At 49.8% G+C, this 12,787-nt stretch overlaps 1 protein-coding gene across 2 annotated transcripts in view; it reads right to left on the bottom strand.

Annotated features, from left to right (window-relative positions):
* Positions 1 to 12,787, bottom strand: part of TTC22 (tetratricopeptide repeat domain 22) — a 70,181-nt gene that overhangs the window by 54,894 nt on the left and 2,500 nt on the right. Inside the window, exon 1 of one of the 2 annotated variants that reach the window (XM_053693426.1) lies at positions 5,026 to 5,704. The exons of the other annotated variant lie outside the window; for it this stretch is intronic. Coding sequence (XP_053549401.1) covers positions 5,026 to 5,448 — 423 coding nt within the window. The 5' untranslated portion in view covers positions 5,449 to 5,704. Of the gene's footprint in view, positions 1 to 5,025; positions 5,705 to 12,787 lie in introns of those variants that run through there. 2 annotated transcript variants of the gene reach the window in all.

Genomic DNA, 12,787 nt, shown 5'->3' with positions numbered 1-12,787 from the left:
GGGGGAGAGAGAGCAATAGAGATGGGGGAGAGAGAGAGCACAAAAGAGATTGGGGAGAGAGACAGCACAAAAGAGAGGGGAGAGAGAGTGTAAAAGAGAGGGAGGAGAGAGAGAGCAAAAGAGAGGGGGAGAGAGAGCGCAAAAGGGAGGGGGGAGAGAGAGCGCAAAAGAGAGGGGAGAGAGAGGGGGGAGAGAGCGCAAAAGAGATGGGTGAGAGAGCGCAAAAGAGAGGGGGGAGAGAGAGCGCAAAAGAGAGGGAGGAGAGAGAGAGCAAAAGAGAGGGGGAGAGAGAGCGCAAAAGAGAGGGGGGAGAGAGAGCGCAAAAGAGAGGGGGGAGAGAGAGCGCAAAAGAGAGGGGAGAGAGAGGGGGGAGAGAGCGCAAAAGAGATGGGTGAGAGAGCGCAAAAGAGAGGGGTGGAGAGAGAGCGCAAAAGAGAGGGGGGAGAGAGAATGCAAAAGAGAGGGGGAGAGAGAGCACAAAAGAGAGGGGGAGAAAGAGAGCACAAAAGAGAGGGGGAAAGAGAGAGCAAAAGAGAGGGGAGAGAGAGGGGGGGAGAGAGCGCAAAAGAGATTGGGAGAGAGAGTGCAAAAGAGATGGGGGAGAGAGAGAACGTAAAAGAGAGGGGGAAGAGCGCAAAAGAGAGGGGGAGAGAGAGAGCGCAAAAGAGAGGGAGGAGAGAGCGCAAAAGAGAGGGGGAGAGAGAGCGCAAAAGAGAGGGGGAGAGAGAGCACAAAAGAGAGGGGAGAGAGAGCGCAAAAGAGAGGGGAGAGAGAGAGGGGGAGAGAGCGCAAAAGAGATGTGTGAGAGAGAGTGCAAAAGAGATGGGGGAGAGAGAGAGAGCGCAAAAGAGAGGGGGGGGAAGAGCGCAAAAGAGAGGGGGAGAGAGAGAGCGCAAAAGAGAGGGGGAGAGAGAGAGCGCAAAAGAGAGGGGGGAGAGAGCAATAGAGATGGGGGAGAGAGAGAGCACAAAAGAGATTGGGGAGAGAGACAGCACAAAAGAAAGGGGAGAGAGAGCGCAAAAGAGAGGGGGAGAAAGAGAGCGCAAAAGATAGGGGGAGAGAGAGAGCGCAAAAGAGAGGGGGAGAGAGAGCTCAAAAGAGAGGGGGGAGAGAGCTCAAAAGAGAGGGGAGAGAGAGCAAAAGAGAGGGGGGAGCGAGAGCGCAAAAGAGAGGGGGGAGCGAGAGCGCAAAAGAGAGGGGGGAGAGAGAGCAAAATAGAGGGGGGAGAGAGAAGGGGGGAGAGAGAGCAAAAGAAAAGTGGGGAGAGAGAGCAAAAGAGAGGGGGGAGAGAGAGGGAGAGAGAAGGGGGGAGAGAGAACAAAAGAGAGGGGGGAGCGCAAAAGAGAGGGGGAGAGAGCGCAAAAGAGAGGGGTGGAGAGAGAGCGCAAAAGAGAGGGGAGAGAGAGAGCGCAAAAGAGAGGGGGAGAGCGCAAAAGAGAGGGGTGGAGAGAGAGCGCAAAAGAGAGGGGGGAGAGAGAGCGCAAAAGAGAGGGGGGAGAGAGAGAGCAAAAGAGAGGGGGAGAGAGCGCAAAAGAGAGGGGGAGAGAGCGCAAAAGAGAGGGGTGGAGAGAGAGCGCAAAAGAGAGGGGGAGAGAGAGCGCAAAAGAGAGGGAGGAGAGAGAGAGCAAAAGAGAGGGGAGAGAGAGCAAAAGAGATGGGTGAGAGAGCGCAAAAGAGAGGGGTGGAGAGAGAGTGCAAAAGAGAGGGGGGAGAGAGAATGCAAAAGAGAGGGGGGAGAGAGAGCGCAAAAGAGAGGGGGGAGAGAGAGAGCAAAAGAGAGGGGGGAGAGAGAGCAAAAGAGAGGGGGAGAGAGCGCAAAAGAGAGGGGGAGAGAGTGCAAAAGAGAGGGGTGGAGAGAGAGCGCAAAAGAGAGGGGGAGAGAGAACGCAAAAGAGAGGGAGGAGAGAGAGAGCAAAAGAGAGGGGAGAGAGAGCAAAAGAGATGGGTGAGAGAGCGCAAAAGAGAGGGGTGGAGAGAGAGTGCAAAAGAGAGGGGGGAGAGAGAGTGCAAAAGAGAGGGGGGAGAGAGAATGCAAAAGAGAGGGGGAGAGAGAGCGCAAAAGAGAGGGGGAGAAAGAGAGCACAAAAGAGAGGGGGGAGAGAGAGAGCAAAAGAGAGGGGAGAGAGAGGGGGGGGGGAGAGAGCGCAAAAGAGATGGGGGGGGAGAGAGTGCAAAAGAGATGGGTGAGAGAGCGCAAAAGAGAGGGGTGGAGAGAGAGTGCAAAAGAGAGGGGGGAGAGAGAGTGCAAAAGAGAGGGGGGAGAGAGAATGCAAAAGAGAGGGGGAGAGAGAGCGCAAAAGAGAGGGGGAGAAAGAGAGCACAAAAGAGAGGGGGGAGAGAGAGAGCAAAAGAGAGGGGAGAGAGAGGGGGGGGAGAGAGCGCAAAAGAGATGGGGGGAGAGAGAGTGCAAAAGAGAGGGGGGAGAGAGAATGCAAAAGAGAGGGGGAGAGAGAGCGCAAAAGAGAGGGGGAGAAAGAGAGCACAAAAGAGAGGGGGGAGAGAGAGAGCAAAAGAGAGGGGAGAGAGAGGGGGGGGGGGAGAGAGCGCAAAAGAGATGGGGGGGGGAGAGAGTGCAAAAGAGATGGGGGAGAGAGAGAACATAAAAGAGAGGGGGAAGAGCGCAAAAGAGAAGGGGGAGAGAGAGAGCGCAAAAGAGAGGGAGGAGAGAGCGCAAAAGAGAGGGGGAGAGAGAGAGCGCAAAAGAGAGGGGGGAGAGAGAGCGCAAAAGAGAGGGGAGAGAGAGGGGGAGAGAGCGCAATAGAGATGGGGGAGAGAGAGAGCGCAAAAGAGATTAGGGAGAGAGAGAGCACAAAAGAGAGGGGATAGAGAGCAAAAGAGGGGGGGAGAGAGAGAGCGCAAAAGAGAGGGGGGAGAGAGCTCAAAAGAGAGGGGGAGAGAGAGAGAGCAAAATAGAGGGGGAGAGAAAGAGCGCAAAAGAGAGGGGGAGAGAGAGAGAGCGCAAAAGAGAGGGGGGAAGAGAGAGCTCAAAAGAGAGGGGGGAGAGAGAGCTCAAAAGAGAGGGGGGAGAGAGAGAGCAAAAGAGAGGGGGAGAGAGAGAAAAAGAGAGGGGGAGGGAGAGAGCGCAAGGGGTGGGTCCGCTGTACTGCAAAAAATGGCCCGTGTGAACAGGCTTTAGGACAAGTTATGTTATAATTAACCCACTGACACCTATATATATATATATATATATATATATATATATATACTGTATTTCTCTCCTACCTATTTTGCTCTCTCTCCCCTCTCTTTTGCTCTCTCTCCCTCTCTTTTGCTCTCTCTCCCTCTCTTTTGCTCTCTCTCCCCCTTCTCTTTTGCTCTCTCTCCCCCCTCTCTTTTGCTCTCTCTCTCCCTCTCTTTTGCTCTCTCTCCCTCTCTTTTGCTCTCTTTCCCTCTCTTTTGCTCTCTTTCCCTCTTTCTCCCTCTCGTTTGCCCTTTCTCCCCCCTCTTTTGCTCTCTCCCCCCCCCCCTCTTTTGCTCTCTCTCTCCCTCTCTTCTGCTCTCTCTCTCCCCCCTCTCTTTTGCTCTCTCTCCCCCTCTCTTTTGCTCTCTCGCCCCCTCTCTTTTGCTCTCTCTCCCCTCTCTTTGCTCTCTTTCCCATCTCTTTTGCTCTCTTTCCCCTCTCTTTTGCTCTCTTTCCCCTCTCTTTTGCTCTCTTTCCCCTCTCTTTTGCTCTCCCCCGTCTCTTTCTCTCTCCCCCTCTTTTGCTCTCTTTCTCTCACCTCTCCCTTGTTCTCTTTCTCTCTCCCCCTTTCTTTTGCTCTCTTTTGCTCTGTTTTTCACAGCTAGAGGGTGTTAGTTCATGTCTGCCATATAGATAACATTGTGCTCATGCACGTGGAGTTTTTTAAGGGACACTGAACCCAATTTTTTTCTTTTGTGATTCAGATAGAGCATGCAATTTTAAGCAACTTTCTAATTTACTCCTAATAGCAAATGTTCTTCATTCACTTGGTATCTTTATTTAAAAAGCAAGAATGTAAGTTTAGATGCCGGCCCATTTTTGGTGAACAACCTGGGTTGTTCTTGCTGATTGGTGGATAAATTCATCCACCAATAAACAAGTGCTGTCCAGGGTTCTGGACTTTCTTTTTCAAATATAGATAGCAAGAGAACAAATAAAAATTGATAATAGGAGTAAATTATAAAGTTGCTTAAAATTGCATGCTCTATCTGAATCACAAAAGAAAAAAAAAATTGGGTTCAGTGTCCCTTTAAGAGTCAGCACTAATCGCCTGAAATGCAAATCTGTCAACAAATCTGAGATAAGTCTGCAGAAGCTTAGATACAAGGTAATTACAGAGGTAAAAAGTATATTTCTATAACAGTGTTGGTTATTCAAAACTGGGGAATGGTAAATAAAGGTATTATCTATCTTTTTAAACAATTACATTTTTGGTGTTTATTATCCCTTTAAACATTTATGGGGAATTCTACTTTATATTTGATGTCCCATTAAATAAATATGTTTTCCTGAAAGGGAGCTAACACTGGCTACAAAGTAACTGAGGAACAGGTTTACAATAAACATATGGGCCAGATAAACCTTGTTGTCAGCCCCTGGACTAACAAAAGATTTTCCACATTTGTTAAAGGGACACTGTACCCAAAATTTTTCTTTCGTGATTCAGATTGAGCATGAAATTTTAAGCAACTTTCTAATTTACTCCTATTATCACATTTTCTTCATTCTCTTGGTATCTTTATTTGAAATGCAAGAATGTAAGTTTAGATGCCGGCCCATTTTTGGTGAACAACCTGGGTTGTCCTTGCTGATTGGTGGATAAATCCATCCACCAATAAAAAAGTGCTATCCAGAGTACTGAAACCAAAAAAACGCTTAGATGCCTTCTTTTTCAAATAATGATAGCAAGAGAACGAAGAAAAATTGATAATAGGAGTAAATGAGAAAGTTGCTTAAAATTGCATGCTCTTTCTGAATTACAAAAGAAAAAATTTGGGTACAGTGTCCCTTTAATAAGGGTTTCCAGGACAGACAGACTGACAAGTGCATTGACCTTTACTGACCTCATGCTTCCCATATTCCAGAGCTTTCTCATACAGGCTAATGCCAGCCATGAGCTTCTCCATGTTGTCCTCTTCATTCAGGAGTCCCACGTCAAAGGCATGGGCATAACCCTGCTCTGCCAGGCAGCGAGCTGCCCTCAGCCTGACCTCTTTACTGTCCTCTTCCTCCAGTCCCATCAGATGGGACAGTTTATCTGTGCACTGGGAGGCCTGGTCCTCCATATCCAGCCTATCATACACATAAGCCAGATTGGCCCAGGCATTTAGGTTATTGTGGTCATCCTGAGTGATGCTCACAAATATGTCCTTAGCTGTGTCAAACTCATCCAGGTAAAAGGAAAATACACCCTGAAGGTTCCTGACTCCAAACTGCTGAAACCCAGAGTCAAACTCCAACTGAAACTGCAACGTATCTCTCTTCATCTTGTGAGTGAGAGGGGTACAGATAGTGAATGGTATGTGAGTGAGAAGGGTACAGTTGGTGAATGGTATGTGAGTGAGGAGTGTACACGTAGTGAATGGTAAGTGAGTGAGAGGGGTAAGGTGATGAAGAGTTTGTTAGAGGGGTACAAATGAATGGTATGTGGGTGATAGAGGTACAGGTAGTGAATGGTATGTGGGTGCTAGAGGTACAGGTAATGAATGGTATGTGGGTGATAGAGGTACAGGTAGTGAATGGTATGTGGGTGATAGAGGTACAGGTAATGAATGGTATGTGGGTGATAGAGGTACAGGTAGTGAATGGTATGTGGGTGATAGAGGTACAGGTAGTGAATGGTATGTGGGTGAGAGGGGTACAGGTAGTAAATGGTATGTGGGTGAGAGAGGTACAGGTAGTAAATGGTATGTGGGTGAGAGGGGTACAGGTAGTGAATGATATGTGAGTGAGAGGGGTACAGGTAGTGAATGGTATGTGAGTGAGAGAGGTACAGGTAGTAAATGGTATGTGGGTGAGATAGGTACAGGTAGTGAATGGTATGTGAGTGAGAGAGGTACAGGTAGTGAATGGTATGTGGGTGAGAGAGTTACAGGTAGTGAATGGTATGTGGGTGAGAGAGGTACAGGTAGTAAATGGTATGTGGGTGAGAGAGGTACAGGTAGTGAATGGTATGTGAGTGAGGAGGGTACAAGTAGTGAATGGTAAGTGAGTGAGAGGGGTAAGGTAGTGAAGAGTTTGTTAGAGGGGTACAGGTAATGAATGGTATGTGGGTGATAGAGGCACAGGTAGTGAATGGTATGTGGATGAGAGGGGTACAGGTAGTGAATATGTGAGTGAAAGAGGTGCAGGTAGTGAATGGTATGTGAGTGAAAGAGGTACAGGTAGTGAATGGTATGTGAGTGAGAGAGGTACAGGTAGTGAATGGTATGTGAGTGAGAGAGGTACAGGTAGTGAATAGGATGTGAGTGAGAGGGGTACAGATAGTGAATGGTATGTGAGTGAGAAGGGTACAGTTGGTGAATGGTATGTGAGTGAGGAGGGTACAAGTAGTGAATGGTAAGTGAGTGAGAGGGGTAAGGTAATGAAGAGTTTGTTAGAGGGGTACAAATGAATGGTATGTGGGTGATAGAGGTACAGGTAGTGAATGGTATGTGGGTGATAGACGTACAGGTAGTGAATGGTATGTGGGTGAGAGGGGTACAGGTAGTAAATAGTATGTGGGTGAGAGAGGTACAGGTAGTAAATGGTATGTGGGTGAGAGAGGTACAGGTAGTGAATGGTATGTGGGTGAGAGAGGTACAGGTAGTGAATGGTATGTGGGTGAGAGAGGTACAGGTAGTGAATGGTATGTGGGTGAGAGATGTACAGGTAGTGAATGATATGTGAGTGAGAGGGGTACCAGTAGTGAATGGTATGTGAGTGAGAGAGGTACAGGTAGTGAATGGTATGTGGGTGAGGGGTACAGGTAGTGAATGGTATGTGAGTGAGAGAGGTACAGGTAGTAAATGGTATGTGGGTGAGAGAGGTACAGGTAGTGAATGGTATGTGGGTGAGGGGTACAGGTAGTGAATGGTATGTGGGTGAGAGAGGTACAGATAGTGAATGGTATGTGGGTGAGGGGTACAGGTAGTGAATTGTATGTGAGTGAGAGAGGTACAGGTAGTGAATGGTATGTGGGTGAGGGGTACAGGTACTGAATGGTATGTGAGTGAGTGAGAGAGATACAGGTAGTGAATGGTATGTGAGTGAGAGGAGTACAGGTAGTGAATGGTATGTGGGTGAGGGGTACAGGTAGTGAATGGTATGTGAGTGAGAAGGGTACAGTTGGTGAATGGTATGTGAGTGACGAGGGTACAAGTAGTGAATGGTAAGTGAGTGAGAGGGGTAAGGTAGTGAAGAGTTTGTTAGAGGGGTACAGGTAATGAATGGTATGTGGGTGATAGAGGTACAGGTAGTGAATGGTATGTGGATGAGAGGGGTACAGGTAGTGAATATGTGAGTGAGAGAGGTACAGGTAGTGAATGGTATGTGAGTGAAAGAGGTACAGGTAGTGAATGGTATGTGAGTGAGAGAGGTACAGGCAGTGAATGGTATGTAAGTGAGAGAGATACAGGTAGTAAATGGTATGTGAGTGAGAGGAGTACAGGTAGTGAATGGTATGTGAGTGAAAAGGGTACAGTTGGTGAATGGTATGTGAGTGAGAGAGGTACAGGTATTGAATGGTATGTGAGTGAGAGAGGTACAGGTATTGAATGGTATGTGAGTGAGAGAGGTACAGGTATTGAATGGTATGTGAGTGAGAGAGGTACAGGTAGTGAATGGTATGTGAGTGAGAGAGGTACAGGTAGTGAATGGTATGTGGGTGAGAGAGGTACAGGTATTGAATGGTATGTGAGTGAGAGAGGTACAGGTATTGAATGGTATGTGAGTGAGAGAGGTACAGGTATTGAATGGTATGTAAGTGAGAGAGATACAGGTAGTAAATGGTATGTGAGTGAGAGGAGTACAGGTAGTGAATGGTATGTGAGTGAAAAGGGTACAGTTGGTGAATGGTATGTGAGTGAGGAGGGTACAAGTAGTGAATGGTAAGTGAGTGAGAGGGGTAAGGTAGTGAAGAGTTTGTTAGAGGGGTACAGGTAATGAATGGTATGTGGGTGATAGAGGTACAGGTAGTGAATGGTATGTGGATGAGAGGGGTACAGGTAGTGAATATGTGAGTGAGAGAGGTACATGTAGTGAATGGTATGTGAGTGAGAGAGGTAAAGGTAGTGAATGGTATGTGAGTGAGAGAGGTACAGGTAGTGAATGATATGTGAGTGAGAGAGGTACAGGTATTGAATGGTATGTGAGTGAGAGAGGTACAGGTATTGAATGGTATGTGAGTGAGAGAGGTACAGGTAGTGAATGGTATGTGGGTGAGAGGGGTACAGGTAGTGAATGGTATGTGAGTGAGAGAGGTACATGTAGTGAATGGTATGTGAGTGAGAGAGGTAAAGGTAGTGAATGGTATGTGAGTGAGAGAGGTACAGGTAGTGAATGATATGTGAGTGAGAGGTACAGGTATTGAATGGTATGTGAGTGAGAGAGGTACATGTAGTGAATGGTATGTGGGTGAGAGGGGTACAGGTAGTGAATGGTATGTGAGTGAGAGAGGTACAGGTAGTGAATGGTATGTGAGTGAGAGAGGTACAGGTAGTGAATGGTATGTGGGTGAGAGGGGTAAAGGTAGTGAATGGTATGTGAGTGAGAGAGGTAAAGGTAGTGAATGGTATGTGAGTGAGAGAGGTACAGGTAGTGAATGATATGTGAGTGAGAGAGGTACAGGTATTGAATGGTATGTGAGTGAGAGAGGTACAGGTAGTGAATGGTATGTGGGTGAGAGGGGTACAGGTAGTGAATGGTATGTGAGTGAGAGAGGTACAGGTAGTGAATGGTATGTGGGTGAGAGGGGTACAGATAGTAAATGGTATGTGGGTGAGAGGGGTACAGGTAGTGAATGGTATGTGAGTGAGAAGGGTTCAGGTAGTGAATGGTATGTGGGTGAGAGGGGTACAGGTAGTGAATATGTGAGTGAGAGAGGTACAGGTAGTGAATGGTATGTGAGTGAAAGAGGTACAGGTAGTGAATGGTATGTGAGTGAGAGAGGTACAGGTAGTGAATGTTATGTGAATGAGAGAGGTACAGGTAGTGAATGGTATGTGAGTGAGAGAGGTACAGGTAGTGAATGGTATGTGGGTGAGAGGGGTAAAGGTAGTGAATGGTATGTGAGTGAGAGAGGTAAAGGTAGTGAATGGTATGTGAGTGAGAGAGGTACAGGTAGTGAATGATATGTGAGTGAGAGAGGTACAGGTATTGAATGGTATGTGAGTGAGAGAGGTACAGGTAGTGAATGGTATGTGGGTGAGAGGGGTACAGGTAGTGAATGGTATGTGAGTGAGAGAGGAACAGGTAGTGAATGGTATGTGGGTGAGAGGGGTACAGGTAGTAAATGGTATGTGGGTGAGAGGGGTACAGGTAGTGAATGGTATGAGAGAGCAAAAGAGAGGGGGAGAGAGAGCAAAAGAGAGGGGGGAGAGAGAGGGAGAGAGAAGAGGGGGGAGAGAGAGGGAGAGAGAAGAGGGGGGAGAGAGAGGGAGAGAGAAGAGGGGGGAGAGAGAGGGAGAGAGAAGAGGGGGGAGAGAGAGGGAGAGAGAAGAGGGGGGAGAGAGAGGGAGAGAGAAGGGGGAGAGAGAGCAAAAGAGAGGGGGGGAGAGAGAGCAAAAGAGAGGGGGAGAGAGAAGGGGGGAGAGAGAGCAAAAGAGAGGGGGAGCGCAAAAGAGAGGGGGAGAGAGAGAGCAAAAGAGAGGGGGATAGAGAGCGCAAAAGAGAGGGGAGAGAGGGGGGAGAGAGCGCAAAAGAGAGGGGTGGAGAGAGAGCGCAAAAGAGAGGGGGAGAGAGAGCGCAAAAGAGAGGGGGAGAGAGAGCGCAAAAGAGAGGGGAGAGAGAGAGGGGGAGAGAGCACAAAAGAGATGGGTGAGAGAGAGTGCAAAAGAGATGGGGGAGAGAGAGAGAGCGCAAAAGAGAGGGGGGGAAGAGCGCAAAAGAGGGGGAGAGAGAGAGCGCAAAAGAGAGGGGGAGAGAGAGCGCAAAAGAGAGGGGGGAGAGAGAGCAATAGAGATGGGGAGAGAGAGAGCACAAAAGAGATTGGGGAGAGAGACAGCACAAAAGAGAGGGGAGAGAGAGTGTAAAAGAGAGGGAGGAGAGAGAGAGCAAAAGAGAGGGGGAGAGAGAGCGCAAAAGGGAGGGGGGAGAGAGAGCGCAAAAGAGAGGGGAGAGAGAGGGGGGAGAGAGCGCAAAAGAGATGGGTGAGAGAGCGCAAAAGAGAGGGGGGAGAGAGAGCGCAAAAGAGAGGGAGGAGAGAGAGAGCAAAAGAGAGGGGGAGAGAGAGCGCAAAAGAGAGGGGGGAGAGAGAGCGCAAAAGAGAGGGGGAGAGAGAGCGCAAAAGAGAGGGGAGAGAGAGGGGGGAGAGAGCGCAAAAGAGAGGGGTGGAGAGAGAGCGCAAAAGAGAGGGGGGAGAGAGAATGCAAAAGAGAGGGGGAGAGAGAGCACAAAAGAGAGGGGGAGAAAGAGAGCACAAAAGAGAGGGGGAGAGAGAGAGCAAAAGAGAGGGGAGAGAGAGGGGGGGAGAGAGCGCAAAAGAGATTGGGGGAGAGAGTGCAAAAGAGATGGGGGAGAGAGAGAACGTAAAAGAGAGGGGGAAGAGCGCAAAAGAGAGGGGGAGAGAGAGAGCGCAAAAGAGAGGGAGGAGAGAGCGCAAAAGAGAGGGGGAGAGAGAGCGCAAAAGAGAGGGGGAGAGAGAGCACAAAAGAGAGGGGAGAGAGAGCGCAAAAGAGAGGGGAGAGAGAGAGGGGGAGAGAGCGCAAAAGAGATGTGTGAGAGAGAGTGCAAAAGAGATGGGGGAGAGAGAGAGAGCGCAAAAGAGAGGGGGGGAAGAGCGCAAAAGAGAGGGGGAGAGAGAGAGCGCAAAAGAGAGGGGGAGAGAGAAAGCGCAAAAGAGAGGGGGGAGAGAGCAATAGAGATGGGGGAGAGAGAGAGCACAAAAGAGATTGGGGAGAGAGACAGCACAAAAGAGAGGGGAGAGAGAGCGCAAAAGAGAGGGGGAGAAAGAGAGCGCAAAAGATAGGGGGAGAGAGAGAGCGCAAAAGAGAGGGGGAGAGAGAGCTCAAAAGAGAGGGGGGGAGAGAGCTCAAAAGAGAGGGGAGAGAGAGCAAAAGAGAGGGGGGAGCGAGAGCGCAAAAGAGAGGGGGGAGAGAGAGCAAAATAGAGGGGGGAGAGAGAAGGGGGAGAGAGAGCAAAAGAAAAGTGGGGAGAGAGAGCAAAAGAGAGGGGGGAGAGAGAGGGAGAGAGAAGGGGGGAGAGAGAACAAAAGAGAGGGGGGGAGCGCAAAAGAGAGGGGGAGAGAGCGCAAAAGAGAGGGGTGGAGAGAGAGCGCAAAAGAGAGGGGAGAGAGAGAGCGCAAAAGAGAGGGGGGAGAGCGCAAAAGAGAGGGGTGGAGAGAGAGCGCAAAAGAGAGGGGGGAGAGAGAGCGCAAAAGAGAGGGGGAGAGAGAGAGCAAAAGAGAGGGGGGAGAGAGAGCAAAAGAGAGGGGGAGAGAGCGCAAAAGAGAGGGGGAGAGAGCGCAAAAGAGAGGGGTGGAGAGAGAGCGCAAAAGAGAGGGGGAGAGAGAGCGCAAAAGAGAGGGAGGAGAGAGAGAGCAAAAGAGAGGGGAGAGAGAGCAAAAGAGATGGGTGAGAGAGCGCAAAAGAGAGGGGTGGAGAGAGAGTGCAAAAGAGAGGGGGGAGAGAGAATGCAAAAGAGAGGGGGGAGAGAGAGCGCAAAAGAGAGGGGGGAGAGAGAGAGCAAAAGAGAGGGGGGAGAGAGAGCAAAAGAGAGGGGGAGAGAGCGCAAAAGAGAGGGGGAGAGAGTGCAAAAGAGAGGGGTGGAGAGAGAGCGCAAAAGAGAGGGGGAGAGAGAGCGCAAAAGAGAGGGAGGAGAGAGCAAAAGAGAGGGGAGAGAGAGCAAAAGAGATGGGTGAGAGAGCGCAAAAGAGAGGGGTGGAGAGAGAGTGCAAAAGAGAGGGGGGAGAGAGAATGCAAAAGAGAGGGGGAGAGAGAGCGCAAAAGAGAGGGGGAGAAAGAGAGCAAAAGAGAGGGGAGAGAGAGGGGGGGGAGAGAGCGCAAAAGAGATGGGGGGAGAGAGTGCAAAAGAGATGGGGGAGAGAGAGAACATAAAAGAGAGGGGGAAGAGCGCAAAAGAGAAGGGGGAGAGAGAGAGCGCAAAAGAGAGGGAGGAGAGAGCGCAAAAGAGAGGGGGAGAGAGAGAGCGCAAAAGAGAGGGGGGGAGAGAGAGCGCAAAAGAGAGGGGGGAGAGAGCGCAATAGAGATGGGGGAGAGAGAGAGCGCAAAAGAGATTAGGGAGAGAGAGAGCACAAAAGAGAGGGGATAGAGAGCAAAAGAGGGGGGAGAGAGAGAGCGCAAAAGAGAGAGGGAGAGAGAGAGCACAAAAGAGAGGGGGGAGAGAGAGCTCAAAAGAGAGGGGGAGAGAGCTCAAAAGAGAGGGGGAGAGAGAGAGAGCAAAATAGAGGGGGAGAGAAAGAGCGCAAAAGAGAGGGGGGGAGAGAGAGAGCGCAAAAGAGAGGGGGGAAGAGAGAGCTCAAAAGAGAGGGGGGAGAGAGAGCTCAAAAGAGAGGGGGGAGAGAGAGAGCAAAAGAGAGGGGGAGAGAGAGAAAAAGAGAGGGGGAGGGAGAGAGCGCACGGGGTGGGTCCGCTGTACTGCAAAAAATGGCCCGTGTGAACAGGCTTTAGG

This window comes from Bombina bombina, chromosome 10 (genome assembly GCF_027579735.1).
Source record: "Bombina bombina isolate aBomBom1 chromosome 10, aBomBom1.pri, whole genome shotgun sequence".
In the NCBI taxonomy this organism is placed as follows: domain Eukaryota; kingdom Metazoa; phylum Chordata; class Amphibia; order Anura; family Bombinatoridae; genus Bombina; species Bombina bombina.
The sequence above is the reverse complement of the archived record's forward strand: the minus strand, read 5'-3'. Positions and strand labels throughout refer to the sequence as shown.